General features: G+C 56.0%; 1 protein-coding gene across 2 annotated transcripts in view; it reads left to right on the top strand.

The window, feature by feature from the left end:
• IPO13 (importin 13) overlaps nt 1–18,027 on the top strand; it is a 31,556-nt gene that overhangs the window by 11,978 nt on the left and 1,551 nt on the right. For both annotated transcript variants that reach the window (XM_017824692.1, XM_017824691.1), the window contains exons 3-15: nt 3,633–3,773; nt 3,942–4,083; nt 5,076–5,242; nt 5,572–5,692; nt 6,001–6,148; nt 6,314–6,495; nt 7,356–7,382; nt 8,133–8,267; nt 8,500–8,643; nt 9,046–9,126; nt 9,720–9,857; nt 9,954–10,050; nt 11,898–11,950. In XM_017824692.1, coding sequence (XP_017680181.1) covers nt 3,633–3,773; nt 3,942–4,083; nt 5,076–5,242; nt 5,572–5,692; nt 6,001–6,148; nt 6,314–6,495; nt 7,356–7,382; nt 8,133–8,267; nt 8,500–8,643; nt 9,046–9,126; nt 9,720–9,857; nt 9,954–10,050; nt 11,898–11,950 — 1,576 coding nt within the window. The remainder of the gene's footprint in view (nt 1–3,632; nt 3,774–3,941; nt 4,084–5,075; nt 5,243–5,571; nt 5,693–6,000; nt 6,149–6,313; nt 6,496–7,355; nt 7,383–8,132; nt 8,268–8,499; nt 8,644–9,045; nt 9,127–9,719; nt 9,858–9,953; nt 10,051–11,897; nt 11,951–18,027) is intronic.

Raw genomic sequence — 18,027 nt, 5'->3', positions numbered from 1 at the left:
GGCTGCTGGCATGGTCCTCTCCAGAGTTTTGTAGGGCATTACTCCATGAGAGGGTTAGCCTTGGGGCTTGCCGCTTTCCCATGGATTCCCTGAGTGTTTTGGACCCTGTGTCTTTCCCCCCTTGCTCCCTCCCAGCTGTCTTCATTGGTGTTGCTGCAGAGGTGATCATGCAGGTGTGCTTCTGCCATCAGCAGAAGGGTCAGTGGCTCACGAACTTGGCTTTTGATGCTGAGGGTTAGGTAGCCCGTGGGTCATCTTCCCAGGGGAGCACCACCTTGCAAGGTACCTCTCACACTGCAGCACCTGTGTCAGGTGGAGAAGGGCAGGTGTGACCTCATGGGCAAGGGCCACCTGGCCCTGGTGCTGCCTCACTCTTGGGTAAGTCACTTGTGCTGGCAGCTCCCATTTTCCTACTTGCAAGCAGCAGCAGGTAGTTTCCTCAGTTGCCTCAGAGGTGTTACTAGAGATGATGCACCAGAGTTTCGTAGGTGCAAAGCGTTTGATCTCCTTACCTGGCAGACAGGTGGGAGCCGTCTGTGCCCAGAGAAGGGGGTATCCTGGGCATTGCTTGACCCTGGATGCCACTCCTCTGTTAAGATATGGTGTTCCTGAGAAGAAACCTTGGAGGCTGGACCAGGAGCTGGCACTGGAGCATTTCTGAGCACACCTCTGCTCTCAAAGGTGGTGGGAAGCTCCTGAGTGGCAGGAGGGGAGGAATGGAGATACTGTTGCATCTCATTTGCAGAGGAGAGGCTTGGGCTGGATTTTCCGTCTCATTTGAGGATTATCCCCTGAGCTAAGTGGGTCAGAGAGCCTGACAGCGCGTGCTGCAGGAGGAGAGCTGGCGTGTGGCACTTGGACATGCTCCTGTAGTGCAATGGGTAGTGTTGGAGTGGGGTAGGGACCTAGAGGTACATGTAGACATCGAGTATGCCCATGGTGGGAGTTACAGAGTGTGGATGTTGGACACTGAGTTGCCCCTCTGAAAGCAGCAGGGTGTTGCTGCAGTGGTGGAGCTGGCAGGATTGCCTGGTGTTCAGCCCATCCCTTTCTGGGCTTGGCACCTGGTGCTGAATTCCTGAAGAGGAATTTTACTTGAAGAGTTTTCCAAGAGCTTCATTAGAAACAGGTTTTTAATAAGATTGGGTTAGTATCTTATCAGGATGTGGTTCAGATTTTGGATTGGGAAGGGTAAGATTGTCCCATATGAGCTGCCCGTATCTCCCATCTGGAGGTTGTCCCCCACACTGTGGTGTGGTTTGGGAAGGGTTGTGGGAAGAGCAGAAGGAGGTGCTGGTCCCATGGAGGGAGCTGCAAATGCTGCAGTTCAGTGGGCTTTGAGAAGGGCCAGACAAACTCAGGAAAGCAAAATTTGCTCAGCTGCTAAATACCAGGATAGCAAATCTTGCTCAGGAAGGCTAAGACAAATGACTGGAGGGAAATACATGGGCAAGAGTCACCACATGACTGCCATGTTCATATACTCTTTCACAGGCATTCCCAGTTTTTGGCTACTGGAAACAAGCTGCTCAGCTGGGCATCCAGGGGCTTGTCTGAGCTGGGATGGTTTTGTCTTCCTCTGCCTGACACTGAGAGGTGCTGGGGGTGGGAAGTGGTGGCTGGCAGCAGGGATAGCAAATGCAGTGTCTGCCTCCTTGCCTGGGGCAAGCTCTGCACCTGGTCAGGGATGTGGCATCAGCTGGTCACTTGGGCTGGGTAGCAGCACAGACCTGGTGGAATGACCTGGGGCTCCCTCTCCTGCTCTATCTGACTTAACCGTGGGTCTTGAGTGACTGGTTAAAACAATTCACCTAGAGCAAACACTTCCCTCCTGCCTGGGGACCCTTGCATCCAAATTGCCCTTACGTCTGCAGAGCAGTGAGCAGAGCAAGGTGGTGATCGGGAGACGTGGTTCACCCAACATTTTCTAGAAGCCTTCAGTATAGAAGTCTCCAGTATAGAAGTCTCCAGCAATGGGATTGCAGCATGGAAGCAAATCCAGGTGGTTATTTCTGTTGGCTATGCAGGGAGCCCAGAGGAACAGCTCAGGTCCAGGCATCTGCACTGTATTTCAAGGTAACCAGCAGAAGCAAGATCCTTGTCATAAACTCCTGAAGTCATAAAAACATTCCTAGGGCAATGTGTGCCCAGTGCTGTGGAGGAAGGATGACTTTACCCTACACTGGAGCAGTGCAAGGTTCCCTGTGCCTTTTTGTCTGGGCACTGCCCTGGTTCCCTTGGGCTGACCCCGCACACAGCATCAGTTCCCAGGGAGAGAAGCTGGTGAATTTCTAAATTCTCCATTATCACGTCGCTCCCACACTGCTACATGCATCCCTCACAGGGCATCAGAGGCTTAAAAATGGTTTATACAAAAATACCTGTCCCCTTTGCTGTCTGATTTCCTCTGGGGGAGAGGGGCGAGGGGAGGCTGACCCCCAGCAGCACAGAGGGGAAGCTGGGACGACCACTGGGACTGGAGGCACCGTGTTCCCTCTGTCTTCTCTTGCTGACCCAGAGAGAAAGCTGCCACCACCAGCACAACTCTGTCCCTGCACTGATGGCACCAATGGCTTTGTTCTCTCCTAAGTCGTCCACAGCCAGAGCCGCCCAGCTGCTCCGGGGTGGACGTGTGGCTGTCCCAGCACTCACATCTCTTCCCCACGGTGGGCACAGCAGAGCTGGCATCATGTGTGCCTCCCACTCCGAGCATCCTTAGCCCCGCACCTGCGTGTGGGGGGCAGGCAGAGAGCGCACACTGCGGCTGCAGATAACACGCCTGGGTGGGCAAGGAAATGGCAGGGAGAAGGCAGGCTGCTCATCAGCCTCCGGCACGGCCTCTCTCCGGGGGCCCTGGGCTGCCTTTCACCTTGGCTGCCTCCTTCTCGTTGCCTTGGTTACCATCCCTTACAGGCAGCGGTGCGGAGGGGAGGCTGATGTGCGGGATGGGAGGTGGGAGGGCTGTGCCGTGCTGGGCTGCGGCAGCCCGGGAGGGTGGGGGCCAGGGGCTGTGCCAGGGGGCCAGCGTTCTGCTTGGGTAGGAGTCCCCAGCGGTGGCTGCCCACTTCACCCCAGACACAGTGCACGGTCAGGATGTGCCCGAGCTGGAGAGTCAGTGGTTTCCCACTGGCAGCTTGGGCTGCCTCTGTGCAGATCCGAGGAGCCCGGGCTGCCCTCTCACTGTTCTCCTGGAGAAGAGCCCACGGGTCTGCCCCTCTCACTGTTCTCCCGCTCCCCATCGAGGCTGCTGTGCAGGCACAGGTCAGTCACAGGTGGTGGCGGTGACAAGCTGGGGGTGCTGGCAGCCCTGCCAGCAGGTTTGGGTGAGCACAGGCAGGGGCCCACACCATGGTGCATTGGGGGATTTGCACAGAGCTGATGGCCACTGGCTCAGCCCTTCTCTTTGCTTGCAGAGGCTCCGCTGCAGCAGTGCTCAGGGCTTCAGCTTTTGTCCCGGTGCCACAGGCTGCAAGGAGAGTTCATGTAAGCAGTAAAGGCTCTCCTGGTTGCATCCCATTGCACAAAGCAGCCTTCAAGTTGGGAAAGCTGGGCAGGAGCCCTGGGAGAGCATCAGGAGGGCTTGCCTATGCCAGCAAGGTGATGCCTGGCACTGATTCAGGCTGTGCTTGCAGGTATGTGAACACCCTCCTCAAGCTCATCCCACCTGTGCTGGGGCTCCAGGAGCAGCTGCGCCAGGCAGTCCAGAGCGGGGACATGGAGACGTCACATGGGATCTGCCGAATCGCTGTGGCCTTGGGGGAGAACCACTCCCGGTGAGTGCTGGGGATGGTCCCCAGGAGAGGGAGTGAGCTTGGAGCAGCCTGCTATTCCCCACGAGCTGCTTTGGCCACGGCCTGTCCTACACCCAGTGTCATGTGTCAGGACAGAGGAGCTGGGCTCACAGTGGAGGTGCCATTCTGACTGTGCTCTCTGCTTCTCAGGGCCCTCCTGGACCAGGTGGAGCATTGGCAGAGCTTCCTGGCCCTGGTCAACATGATCATGTTCTGCACTGGCATCCCTGGACACTACCCCGTCAATGAAACCACCAGCTCCTTGACACTCACCTTCTGGTACACACTGCAGGTCAGTGGCCATCGTGGGCAGCCTGCCTGGGCCCTGCCCTCCAGGCAGGGCTGGAGGCACCAGTGCATGGGGACCGGGGTCTGGCCTGGCTGCGTTTGGTCCCAGGGATTCCTCATGTCCCCACTCCTTGCCCTGCACTTGCAGCTGCCGCAGGGCACATGCCTAGAAAGTGCTGGCCCCATAGCTTGCTTTTTCTGCCACCAGTCTTCCTTAGAAGACTTAGAAGTGTGAGCCATCCTTTAAGGGCCTCATTAACACAACTAATTAAAACTTCATGTTAATTTTTTTTTCCCCCAGCAGCAGACCTGGTTACTTAGCTCCTTGCTGGGTGCCTGCAGCAGGCAGGGAGGAGAGCATGGCTCTAGTGGCTGCCCAGTGTGGGGTCCCTCTCCCAGGGCCAGTGTTCCTGTGCCAGCAGAGCAGCCCTGCCTCGTCGTGCTCTATTTTTAGCTCCTGTTCATCCCTCAGCTCCATTCCTCCACGATCTAATGTGGTGTGGCTGAGTGTGGGCAGGGAGGAGGGTGAAGTCGCTGCCGTGCAGGCAGCTCCTCTGCTGCATGAGGCCAGGCTGAGGCTCCCACTGCCTCTAGCGGCTTCTCTGGATAGGTCTGAGGTTATGGGTTCAGGCAGGAGAGCACTGTGCTCAGGCATCCATCCCAGCCTGCCTCGCAGCAGTCTGAGGCACATGTGCTCCTGGTGCAGGCTGCTCCTGAGGCTAGGATGTGGCAGGACACTGCCACCCCTTATAACCGTGCTATCTGAGGGTCCACCCAGCTGCTGGGGCTTCTGGCATCTTGCCTTCAGATAGTGCTGCCACTGCAGAAGGGTTCAGCATCAGGTGAACCTTGAGGAGCTGGAAATGCGGCCTCCAAGGCATGACAGGGCTCACCAGCCCTGGGAATTGTCCCTGAGTCCCTTATGCAGCAGGCACAGTAGCTCTGTTTTCCTTTCACTGCAACACCTGATGTATTTATTCCTCCTCTGGCCTCCAGGATGACATCCTCTCCTTCGAGCCAGACAAGCAGGCAGTGTACCAGCAGGTCTACAGGCCTGTCTACTTCCAGCTGGTGGATGTGTTGCTGCACAAAGCCCAGTTCCCCTCTGATGAGGAGTACGGCTTCTGGTCTTCGGATGAGAAGGAGCAATTTCGGATATACAGGTACAACTGCGAGGTTTGGGTTTGCTTTTCAAGCAGGTGAGGATGCAGGCAGCATCCTGCCACCCTGGAGGCTGAGTGCTGTGGGATGAGCCAAGGAGGGACACAGAGGAGATTCCCTCTGTCAAGAGCTCTTTTGGTGGTGGTGGTGATGTGGAAATGAGCTGGTGTTTTGGCACAGCACCAGTTGCCCTGCCCAGGAATCCATGGGATCAACTCTGTGTTGGGGCAGTGTGCTTGTGTGGGCAGCAGGAGGGAAAGTAATGTGTCCACACATGGAGCTCTCTCTTCATGGGCTGGGGACAGCATTTGGAGACCCGTTTTCTCTGCAGGGTGGACATCTCTGACACGCTGATGTATGTGTATGAAATGCTGGGTGCTGAGCTCCTGAGCAGCCTCTATGACAAACTGGGACGTCTCTTGACCAACACAGAGCAGCCGTCCACGTGGCAGGTGAGCGAGGGGACCCGGGTGCCAGGCTGAGAGCTACCAGCCCCTCAGGGACCTGCCCTCGCCATGGGGCATTGAGAGCAAAGGGGCGTGACAGAGGTGAGGAGCATGAGCACCTTGCCAGCACATGTGGAGGCTCTCTGAGGTCTGCTGGGGAGAGGAATAGGTCTTCTGCCTCCCTGTCCTTAGCACTGCCAGGGATCAGCCTCCTCGGCCACTGTGGGGCATCTGAGCTGGTTCTTGGAGCTGGGGCTGGGTTGGACATCAGGAGTCAGTGCATGACTCTGATGGTGTCTCTCCTGCCCTGGCAGCACACAGAGGCCTTGCTCTATGGCTTCCAGTCCATTGCTGAGACCATTGACGTAAACTACTCCGATGTGGTGCCAGGACTGATCGGCCTCATTCCCCGGATCAGCATCAGCAACGTGCAGCTCGCCGACACCGTCATGTTCACTATCGGTGAGGTCTTTGCTCGCGCGCAGGCTGGGCTGGGGAGGGAAGGCTCCTCTGAAACCACACCTGCCCAGCAACACTAGTGGTGAAAAGCAAAGCTGAGCATCCTGGGACGCAGGGAGCAAGAGCCTGCAGTGCAGTCCTGCAGTCTGATCCCGTCTGTGTTTGCAGGGTCCCTGTCCGAGTGGCTGGCTGATCACCCCGTCATGATTAACAACGTGTTGCCGCTGGTGCTCCAAGCCTTGGGCAACCCTGAGCTCTCCATCTCCAGCGTCTCTACCCTGAAAAAGATCTGCCGGGAGTGCAAGTACGACCTGCCGCCTTATGCTGCCAACATTGTCGCCGTGTCACAGGTAGGAGCTGGATGCAGGTGGATGTGGGATGGTGACCTGGGATGTGCTCCGTGCACACCCTTTCCTTTGCAAGGATCAGGGCAGGGGGACACAAAGGAGCAGTTCAAGGCATCTTGCTTGGCGCAGGGGACTTGTCTGTCCTGTTCCTAGGCCAGTAAACCCATGTGGCAGACCCTGTGTCCTGCTGTGAGTGCAGAAACAGCAGGTAGTGACAGACATGACTGCCAAAGGGTCTGCTGGGATTGCACTCGGGTGTCTGTCCTTTCCCCGTGGTTTTCTTTGCCTTGTTGGGAGGAGCATCCTGCCAGCTGTGCACCTGCCAGGCAGCTAGTGCCACCTGGGGGGCATCCTGGTGGTCAGGCCTCTCCTTGGAGACTGAGCTGGTCCCTGCAGTGCTGGGGCAGCTTGTCCTGCAGTCCTTCTTGGCTCTCAAGATTTAGAACAGATGGGGCTCAGAGTCCCAAGGCACAAGGAGAAGGGCTGGTCTTGGGTGAGTTGCCAGAGTGTGCATGGGAGCAGAGAGGTGGAGGGCATGACTCTCTGCTTTTAGAGCCTGGGGGACACTGTCACTGGAGTAAGGAAACCCTGGCTGAGGTTGACTCCTTGAGCCATCCTGCTGTAGAGCCTATCCAAGCCAGGGGCTCCCCTGCTGGGTGGCTGAGTGGGCTGGTTCAGGGAAGAGCTTATCAGGGGACAAGGATTTTACTCCTTGCCTGTGGTGTGTTGTGGGGAGTCCACGATGCTTGTCTGTACTGGTACTAGTGTTGGTTGTGTTGTTATCTCCTGCATCAGTCGTGCTTCCTGGAAGTGAAGGAGCTTTCTGTGGCACTCACCCTCCTCTTTCTCTTTCCTTTTGGCAGGAGGTGTTGATGAAGCAGATTCACAAGGTAAGAGGCTGACTCACACCTCTGGCTGGTTCTGTTTTCTCCCCCTGTGCCCCCTTAGTCGTGCTCAGCTGAAGACATGAGGGGTGCCATGGCAAGTTGAGCTGTCCCCAGAGGAGAGCTCAGGGCTGCCTCCATGGTGTGCAGGACTGAGGGAAGCTGCTGGTTGCCTCTTGCTGTGCTGCCACGCTTCAGCCACGTGGGCTGGGATTGTGCTGGGGGGGTATGTCCCCTAGAGAGGGAAGTGCCCAAGGAGGCCTAACTCTAGCAGTTTGCAGTCTCTCCAAACCCGAGGATGCCAAGATGGCAGGCATGTCTTCAAGAGGAAAAAGAAGGGAGATAAGTGTGGGGACAGAGCCCAGGCTCTGCCTGTGACTGGGACAGGGTGGGATGCTCTACCCCACAGGAGCTGAGACAGGCTGTGCAAAGGATGGTGTCTCGAGGTAGGGTGAGTGATAACAGCATGGAGATCTCTGGACACCAACTGGTCTTTCCTTGGTGGGTGCTGGGAAGAGGCCATGTGTGCTGATGGCAGAGCTCCTGTTCCCTGGGAATAGGAGCTGGTAGGGAGCTGTTCCCCTCTCCTGCAGTGAGATGCACCTGGAGTGACCCAGATGGAGCAGCTCAGGAGCTGCAGCACACCAGTCCTGGCTTTGCTGGCTGGGCCCCTGGCAGCTGTCTGAGTTAGCAAGTGCATGGTAGGGCTGCAGGCTGGGCAGTGACCTGCCCTGTTGTGCCTTCTCTCTGTCACAGACAAGCCAGTGCATGTGGCTGATGCAGGCTCTTGGTTTCCTGCTTTCTGCACTGCAAGTGGAGGAGATCCTGAAGAACCTGCACTCCCTGATCACCCCTTACATCCAGCAGCTGGAAAAGCTGGCTGATGAAACGGTGAGTGCCTGTGTGCTCTCTCCCTCCAGAAGCAGCTTCCTCTGTTGTCTGTGGCCCTGGAGCTGCTGTGCTGAAGCACCACTCTGAAACATGGGCTCAAGAGAGAGCACAGTGCAGGGAACCCCTCTCTGGCACTTTGGCTCTGCAGTCCTGGTTCCTCAGCATCCCAAAGACATGACTGTGATTGAGCAGTGCAGTCCATGTCATACTTTGGCTTTATTTTCCCTGGCAGCCCAATCCCTCCAACAGGCTGGCCATCATCCACATCCTGGGCCTGCTCTCCAACCTCTTCACCACCCTAGACATCAGCCACCATGATGATGACCATGAAAGCACAGAGGTCAAGAAACTGCCAGTGCAGCAAGGACCCAACCCAGTGAGTAGAGTGGTAGCTGATGCTCTCGGTGACAGCCTGGCCAAAGCCTTGCTATTCACTGCTGGTGCCATGAAAAGGGGATTAATGGGGAATACAGTGTGGGAATACCAGCAAGAGGGTAGTGCTTGTGCATTTCAGCTAAAACAGCTCCTTCAGCTCATCCCACCACTCCTGAGGTGGGCAGAGGGGACTTGCCTCTTGGATGCCTCTTGGCTGGGTGGTGTTCTGGGTACTGCCTGCCAACTGTGAGCATGCCAGGCTGCTTCAGAAAAAAACTGCCCAGCTTTGGAGAGGGGAGGTGGTGCCCAAAGATTTGAGTCTAGGCCATGCTTAATCTTGAATCTTGCCCCCCCCCCAGTGCTGCAGGAACCAATTCTCTTCAATGTCTCTCGTTCCTTACAGGTGGTGGTGGTTCTTCAGCAAGTCTTCCAGCTCATACAGAAGGTTCTCAGCAAGTGGCTGAATGATGCCCAGGTGGTGGAGGTAATCAGGCTTCACATGTGTACTGCCTGCAGCTCTGTCTGTCCTTGCAGACCTGAGTTGGAAACAGCAAAGGACAGGCTCTGGGTGATGGCATGTGAGAGGGATGTCTTGCTGGGTTGTCTGGACCAGTGGTGCTTGCTGTCATCAGCAGTGCCTGGCCATTCTTGTCTGTCTTGTGCCTCCACCAGCTCTATTCCTCTGCAATACCAGAGGCTCTGCCATGAGCAGGGAGATGGGATCTGCCCAACCTGTGTTCCCTAAGAGGATAGCTCTGTTCTGACCTGGACCTGTGCTATCTGGTGTTTGTCCAGTTTGCTCAGTCCAGTAATGCCCATATGCAATGTCTCACCAGCTGCTTCTCCCTGGCCCCCAGTGAACCTTCCTACTGTGGTGGGAGGATGTTTTCTGGTCATTGCCATCATCCTGTGCTGCAGGGCAGGGCACTGGTGTCAGAGCAGGTCTGAGCTCTCTGCCTGGCTGGTCCCTGTCCCCATTGCCAGGTCTTCCCTCCCCTGGAACCAATTCATCAAGCCCTGACCATCAGGAGAGGTCTCCTGATGCCCATTGCTCATCCAGTCCCTCTTCTCCTGCAGTCTGTCTGTGCCATATTTGAGAAGTCTGTGAAGACCCTCCTGGATGATTTTGCCCCCATGGTGCCTCAGCTGTGTGAGATGCTGGGGCAGATGTACAGCACCATACCCCAGGTCTCTGCCATTGAACTCACCCGGCAGGTACAGAGCTGTGCTTGGGACTGGGGCTGCTGCTCCCAGGGAGGCTGGGGATGTGCAGGACCAGCAGCAGCTTCAGTCCTTCTCTCTCTCTTGCAGCTGGTTCACATCTTTGCCCATGAGCCTGCCCACTTCCCTCCCATCAAGGCCCTCTTCTTGCTCGTTACCTCAGTCACACTGACCCTGTTCCAGCAAGGTACGTAGGATTAACCCCTCTCCGCGCTGGGGCTGTTGTCAGGCTTTTGCATGCATGGAGTCTGGAGGCGTCAGGAATGGCTGTTTTCACTCCTAGCTAAGCTAATGGGGCCATCTCTCTTTCTTGGATTCATCCCAACCCCTGGAAGGTGGGTGCCTTCCCTGAAGAGCAACAGAAGCAGGAAACCCCTGGGTGCTCTGGGAAACCTCTGTACTACCATGACAGCCCTGCTTCTGCAGCAGGGCTGGGTGTCACATGCTGCAAGGGTCGAGCCGGAGCTCCAGTCCAGCTTAGCTCCAGCTTAGCAGGGAGGCTCTGCCCCCAGGGAGATCCTGGGGCTTCTCTGGAGGCCAGCACTGCTTGCAGTGGCCTGGAATCAAGCCCTGGTATGAGCAGGAGGATGTGTGTGTGAATATCTGGGAAATTACCTTTTCTGGTCACCTCAGCTGGCCACCGAGTCACCGCTGTGATGCTGAGGATGCTGGCATCCTCCTGAAGGGCAGGAGCCCCCCTTTGGCTCACTGCCCACCCTACAAAAAGCAAATGGGGTTAGAACAGGCTCCTTTGCACCATGGCTCCCCTCAGCAGCTTGGTGACTTGCCCTGTGACAGGGACAAATGTATGTTGGAGCTGCTGGCTCTGGTCCTTCAGCACCACCACACGCGGTCCCCAGGGGATGTTTTCATTTGCTCACAGCCCAGTGCCAGGTAGGGTGATGCTGTCCCCCATTTCAAGGCTCAGAGCTCTCTAAAGAGGTGGGGGGAGGCATGAGGACCCTGCCTCATCATCACACCATGGTCCGAGCAAATCCCGCTGCGCTGAGATGTCACTGGGATCAGGAACAAGCCAGCCAGGCTTACCCGGATGTCAGGTCCCTGCTTGTGCCAGCGGTGTGTGGATGTGTCTGTGCTGGAACACTTTTGCCTTGGTGCCAGGGAGGTGGTGATGCCTCCGGGCAGCAGCAGGCAGGGAAGGGGACAGAGCCCTAACTGTGCCAACACTTGGATGACAGCTTTGCTCAGGCAAGCAGCTGTTCAGCTTGGCGTGTGCCCAGGGCTGTCCCCTCTGGCAGGGGGCCAGCTCTGAGCAGGGCGAGCCCCTTCTGCTGAGCCCACGGGGGCAGGAGAAGGGGGGGATGCCTGACCCCACAAGGACCAAGACGTGAGTGTATGCAGTCAGATGCCAAGGTAGGGTGAGTGGTGCTGGCACAGAGACCTCTGGGCACTGAGCTGCTCTCCCAGGAGGATGCTGGAGGAGACCTCCAGGAGGGTCCTGGACTTGCGGTCTCAGAGACCATCTGGGAATGGGGGGGTGTCTGTGCCAGGGACTCCTGAGCAGCTGATGCTGGTGACAAGCATGTGCACGCCTGAGCCCAGCCAGGTCCGTCAAGCATTTGCTGAGGTGTTGTCGTTCACTTGCAGTTACCTTCCAGGACCAAACAGTGCTCTGAAGACACCCGCTCAATCCCCACAGTGCAAAAGCTCTAATTCTCCTTGTGGAGATGGTGCCCAGCTAGCCCCTGCTCCTCCTCTTCCTCCCCAAGGACATGAAGATCTCCTCCTTGGCTCTGCAGCACCCAGGTGCTAGGTGGAGACCCTGGGGCTTTAGACCCTTTCCTTTGCGGTTTCTTTCTGTTCTTGGGTTCTCCAAGTTTCATGATTTTTTGTATGTTTTGTTTCTTTAACTTGCTTCAAGCTGCTCATGTTGCCCATCCCCTTCCCCACACACCCCTCCTCCCTTACACTCCTGTTTTCACTTGTAAATTCTTTCTGTATCACATAACTATATGATGTTGAGTTGCTGTTTGTATGATTTTTCTCTTAAGTTACATCTTTATTATATTTTAGGGCCCAGGGATCATCCTGATATTGTTGATTCATTTATGCAACTCCTGGCACAGGTGTGTTTTAGTTTCTTATTCATTCACTTTCTGTTCTCTCTCTTTCTCTTTTTAATTCAATTTAAACCTATTTTTAGCTTTCTGTTGACAACGTTTTTTTTTTCCTTTTAGTTGAATATCGAGTTTCTCCATCTGTTTCCGTGGAAGTTGAAAACAAAACATTCTCCTTTAGTTCTGGGTTCACACCATCCCCAGGGCAGTGCCCTCCTCTGCAGGGCAGCCTCTAGCTGCCACCCCCTCGCCGTGCAGAGCCGGTGTGGGGTGCTTGGGGCTGCTGCTGCTGCAGTCACCCTTGGGTGACAGACAAATTAGAGCATTAGGTGGATGTTTTCTGACCCATTTACCTGCCCTCTGATGGGTCCTCTGGAGCGGGGACAGGCTGAGCTGCTGCCTTGCCCCAGGGCCAGTGGGAGGAAGCCCCTGCCCGCAGGAGCAGGCAGCTGCCAGGGTTTGGTTCTGAGCAATGTGCTTGTGGTGGCATCTGCACCTGGCAGGTGCCATGTGTCCTCCTGCCCCGGCAGCCTCTCGGGTGGCGGCAGCTCCTGCACAGGGAGCTGCTGGCTCGGTGGTGCGTGGGGACGGTTTGCGCTGACGTGGCAGGGGCTGCGGGCAGGCAGGTGGGGCTGGCACTTGTGTCAGGGCTGGCGGTGGGCAGGCAGGGCCAGTGCTATGCTGTGTGTGTATATACACCTGTTGGGAGCAGCAGGAGCCCAGGGTGCTCCTCAGCCCACCATGGCCCTTGAGGGAGAAGCCCCCATGTCCTTGATGTACTCAGTGCCCCCATCAGAGATGTGTTCCCTGACACCTTCCCAGAGATAGCACCTACCCCCGTCAGAGTTGCTTTCTGCTGAGTTTCTGTAATGGAGAGACCTCTAATCACATGTGCTGTGCAGGAATGCCCCACCACCGCCCCCTGAGGCAGCTCCCAGAGCTGTGGCCTTCCTACCCTTGCTGGCAGCCTGGGGAGGGGACCTGGCATGTCCAGGTGCTAAGCTGTCAGACCCCTCTGACCCTCCCACAGGTCCTGAGAGAGGGAGTGGGCAAGGGGGCTGCACCTCACACCCTGGGCAGGATCTGCTTCACATGGTTCTCACCTTGATGCCCAGATCCTGCTGAGACCCATTGCGACTCAAATCCATATTGCAGCCTTTTCTTCCCTGCTTTTCATCTTGAAAGATGTAACATAATCAGGATTATCAGAAAGCGTTCGCAGCTTTTGCCCTGCTTTTGGTTTTGGAAGCTGTGATCTTTTAACAAGGGTTTTGAACACAATGGGAGGATGGTAAATGGGGTCTGTGCATGAGGTTCATGGTGGTGTCCTCACTGCTGGCAGGACCTCTGTTCAAGCACTGTGCCTGGTCTGGGGCACAACATTTCTGTAGATACAGACCAGAAACCACAGAGAAAAGCATCTGGGAAGATGACCACCTTGTACATGTGGTGGGGAGAAAAAGCTGATGGGTGCCTGAGGAGCTGATGAGAGTATGAGTCTTGGAATGTGTAAAAGGTAATATCCCAGTTGTAGGTAAATTCCCCTTTTCTGTTCTTGAGTGGGACGAACAGTAACAGGTAAAGGATCGAGGTCTGGCAGTAGGAAATGTTTCTAAGAGGGCAGGGAAGCACTGGAAGATCACTTGGGGAGCTGCTTTCGCATGGAGTTCTTGAAAGGACTTAACAAGCCTGTTGCTCTTGGAGAGCAGGTAAAGGTGATCCTGCTGGGGTGTAGGGCATCAGGTGACTCCGAGAGACTCTCCCAGGGCTACTGTTGTTTCTTTAGAAAGTGCTGAGTTTCTGTCTCACTTGGGGTCCTCCTCTGTGTCTGGACACAGCATATTTGTGCTTTCTTGGAGAGAAAAAGGCAACCGTGCTTCACTTCCATGGGATGTGCTGTGAGGCCGAACACCAGCCATCCTGGCTGCTGGGAAGCTGTTCCTCACTGTCCTCGTGGGCAGGATCTGCAGGCAGTGCTGGGGCAGTGTGCTGGCAGCTGGCCCTGTCTCCTGTGTGCAGATCTCCAGACAGCCTGCATCCTTCAGAGGCACTCCTGCAGGAGCAGCTCAGAGGCTCCTACCTCCGTGGCTTCTCCGTCTTGGATCACTGCGAGACATCTGACATCATGCTGCCAGCCCGACACCACCCACTCAAGACCTGTTGTTTTCCTGGGCTTTTTATTCCAGCAACCCCACGGAGACCAAAGGATCCCATCCCTGTCCTCTCTCTTCATGCATAGGACTGAAGGTTTCCTCCTCTTCCCTGGCCTGCCCCTCCTCACAGACTCATGATCTGGTGAGATGCTTTGAAACCCCTCAAGAATTGACCTTGCCATCCCCGATTGATTCCTTGCTCTCAGGACTCCAAGAGATGTCTGATGGCAGAGGTGGGTCCAGCCTGTCCTCTTCCAGAGGACCATTCTCTGCAGTGATGCTGTTGAGCATTTGTAGATCTGAGGATCTGCAGATCTCTTCAGATCTGATTTTCACATGGTGAGGGCTGTGTTTTTATCCCAGCCTGCTCTGCCTGCAGACCCTTTGGCAAAGTAATGCATGTTCCAGAGCAGCAGTGAGTTTGGACCCAAGAGTGTGTCAAGGTGGGGACTTTACCATTTCCCTGACCATCTGTTTATGTGGTTGATCTCCTTGGCAGAAGGAGAACCTGCTTCAAATTTGTCTGGTTCTTCCAGACAGGCAGGCAGGTTTTTTGTCCTCTCTGCCAGAAAGTACCTTCTTTTAACTCAGGAGAAGCTCTTACCTCATGATACCTGCACATCAGTCCTCTGTCACCAGCTCACAGGGAGCCACCTCTGTGTGTGACAGGACTCCTGCTGACTTTATCTTTGGGCTTGGTGGGACTGCCCAGTTGGTGCAGCTGATCCTTTTGCCACAGTGTTAATTGTTAACCCACTCTTGACCATGGCTGTCTAATCACAAGAGCATGCTGGCTTAAAACAAATGTCTTACACATGCCAAAGACAAACAAAGTTATCGCACTACTTGAAGCTAAGGATAAAATAAGCAGCCTGCCATAAGACTGCGTGGAACAGTGCCAGCATCCTTTGCGATGAGATTGTCCTCAGCTGCTCCCTTCCTGCCTCCGCCGTGTGCTGGGATCGGTGCAGAGCATCACTGCTGCAGTGCCCGAGGGGAGCATCCCACCTGGAGGGCTGTGGGGCTCAGTTCCACCCGTGCAGCCAGAGCACCAGTGCCCAGGACCACACAGCCCATGGTGGCTGGGGCTTGTGCCCAATCTGCATTGGCAAAACCAGGCAGGTTCTGGTGTTTGGGAGCTCTCATCCTCTCCCTGGCCAGCAGGTATCACTTAAGTGTGTCCTCCTGGTTGCAGGTAGGATTTTGGTGCTCTCCAGCCTGCCTTCCCACTAGGGCTGCAGGCACATCAGCTCTGCCCTAGCAGGCCTTCCTCGCTTGCACAGACCTTTGGAGCAGTTTGGTGACTTCCCCTGACAGATCCCTGGGGCAGGCTGGATGAGCGGGGCCTCACCAGGCAGAAGATGCACAACTGACCTTCTGTGATGGCAGGCAATGCCTGGCCAGGCACAGCCAGCGTCATCCCCCACCTCCCTCCCTTCCTGGGCTAGTCCAGGCTTCATGCATCAGTCCTTGAACTCTCCACCAAAGCTGCTCCAGCCAGCCTCAGAGAACCCCGTGGAGGACATGGGTTCAGCATGCCCTTGCTGAGGCTGACTGCTCCTGCCTGGCCAACCTTACGTGCTCTTCTCAAAGCAGGAGGCTCTGCAGTGCCAGGTGTGTGATGTGGGAAGAGGTTGGTCATACCGGACACAATGGCTTGATCTGTGTTCTGGAGAGCTGCAGGAACTGGTGGTGGAGCCCCCCCATCCCCTGTCCACGGGGTTTGGTATCCCTTCCATGCCTGTCTGCCTATGAAGAGATGGGCACAGAAGAGCCAGCTCTGAAGACCTGTCTGAGGATCTCCCAGCTGCTGTGGAGAAGAACTCAACATTCCCTCTGTGCCAGCCTGCAGCAGAGTTCTTGTTGGAGAGCCAGTGCCTATCTCTGCAGTGGCTGCTCATGCAGAGGATGTGGGGGGGACTTTGAAAAAATTTAAAGACCTTTCCCCATCTCAGAAGATGTGAGCAGAGCTGGTCTGGCAGGAGAGAGGGCAGATGGGCTGGCAGTAGGAGGTCCCAGAGTTGGAGCAGGCTTCCTGGTGCTAGGAAAGAGGACCTACCTAGTGCTGCTTTCTTATGGGAGGAGCTCCACAGGCCCCATCTTGTGGGGGTAAAAAGCATCTCTCTTTACAATAGACGTGTATGTGTGCCCAGGTCTGCCCTGGGCTTGCACTCCATGCAAGGTGTCCAATGGGAAGGAGCCCTCCCAATACTGGCATGCTTTTCCCCACGGCACTGACGGAGTGAGGAGCAGGTGCTGCAGTGAGTCTGGAGGAGAGCCTGGGGGGCTGTGCCTGTGGCAGGTCTGCTTTGGCTGGGAGAAGCACGCTGCAGGTAGGTGGCAACCTGAGCACTTGGGAAGACTCTTGTGCCAAATGGAACACTCACAGCATGCAGGACTTGGGTTAAAACCAGCCCCATGGACGGGCAGGGTAGAGGAACCTGCAGCTGGGTGGTATCACGGGAGCCAGCTGCCCTGGAGCAGCATGATACTGGGGGAGAGGCTTGTGGTCCCTGCTCTGGAGTCCACAGCAGGGCCCCAGCAGGGGTAGTCTCCATGGCTAAAACTACACCATCTCTTGCACAAGCAAGTGTTTGTCCTGTATGAGGGCAGCTGGACAGCAGCAATCTCAATGAGTGGATGTGTTTCTAAACTATTGCCCAGCCAGTATCTCGCCTTCTGATGTTGGTGCCAGCACTTCAGGAGGGATGGTGCACAGCCTGTATATACACACACAGGTATAACATGGCCCCTGATTGCCCCAGGGAGCTCTGGCAGGGAAGCAGTTCCCTGTGATTGTGCCTTCTCTGCCTGGTACAGCAATGCTTTCGGTGCCCAAACCTGAGTCCTCTCTTGCAGTACATGATACAAAAGGTCAGAAAGGAGATGAGGTCACCCTCAAACCTGCTCCTCAGCTTCTTGGTTTCCAGCATTTTAACTGGGCAGATGGCTGTGGACTTTCCCTGTAGAAGAAGGGGTGGGAAATAAGTGTGTTTTGCGCCAAGTAGAGACCACAGGGGCAGATGACTGTGTTCTGCTGGCTGAAAGCTCTCCCTGCTTTCATCCCTGGGAGCAGGACTGGAGGGTGGCAGTGGCCTCGCACACAGCTCAGCTGCCTGCCCTGGTGTCCTGCTCTCAGCTCCAGGCACAGAGCAGGGCTGCTCCAGTGCTGTGGCTGCTGTCCCTGGTCTTGCAGTGACAGCAGGGCAGGAGGCATGGATGCCATCCCCAGCGTTTTCTTGCAGCAGAGGGTATGGTGGTCAGGGCATGCATGTGGCTGCCTGATATAGCAGGGCTCACTGAGACAGGTTGGAAACCCTTCCCATGGAGTGGAAGGTGCAGACTGAAACACTTCCACCCAGTAACTGCTCAGTGCCAGCATCAGAGGCACCAAGTCACTGCACAAGGTGCCACAGCTCCAGGTGTCTCCAGCAGCAGTGCCTGACCCCCACAGAGGCTGGTGGAATCACTGTGTGGCTTTAACAAAAACAAAGCTTTCCTGATCTCAGACTTGCTGCTCAGGAACTGCCAAGGAACATTGGCATCTCACTGTCGTCTGGGGCTACTGCTTGAACCAGTTGCTGTGACCCCCAGGGATGCCAGCATCTTCAAGAGGAGAGGAGCAAACCACGCGGGTGGCTGGTCTCTGCTGAGCCCCACATGGCTGCCCTTGTCCTGGGAGCGGCTGCCTGGTCTGCTCTGGTGGGACAGGAGCCCTCTGTGTCCGAGTGTTTGTGTGGACACTACTGTGGCACCTTTCCTCAGGTCCTGGGCAAGCTGCCTGGGTGTTTGAATGACATTCTCTTGGGGGGGAAGGGGTGGGTAAAGTGATGGTTTCCTGCTGTAGTGTGTGAATCTGCTGTTTGCTGTGGGTGTGCCCAGGTAAGTGTGTGTCCAGGCAGAGGCTGGCTGGGGCACTGGGTTCCTCGGAGG

The sequence above is a fragment of the Lepidothrix coronata genome, unplaced genomic scaffold (genome assembly GCF_001604755.1).
Source record: "Lepidothrix coronata isolate B3197 unplaced genomic scaffold, Lepidothrix_coronata-1.0 Scaffold112, whole genome shotgun sequence".
In the NCBI taxonomy this organism is placed as follows: Eukaryota; Metazoa; Chordata; class Aves; order Passeriformes; family Pipridae; genus Lepidothrix; species Lepidothrix coronata.
Note: the sequence above shows the minus strand (reverse complement) of the source record. Positions and strands in the feature narration are given on the sequence as shown.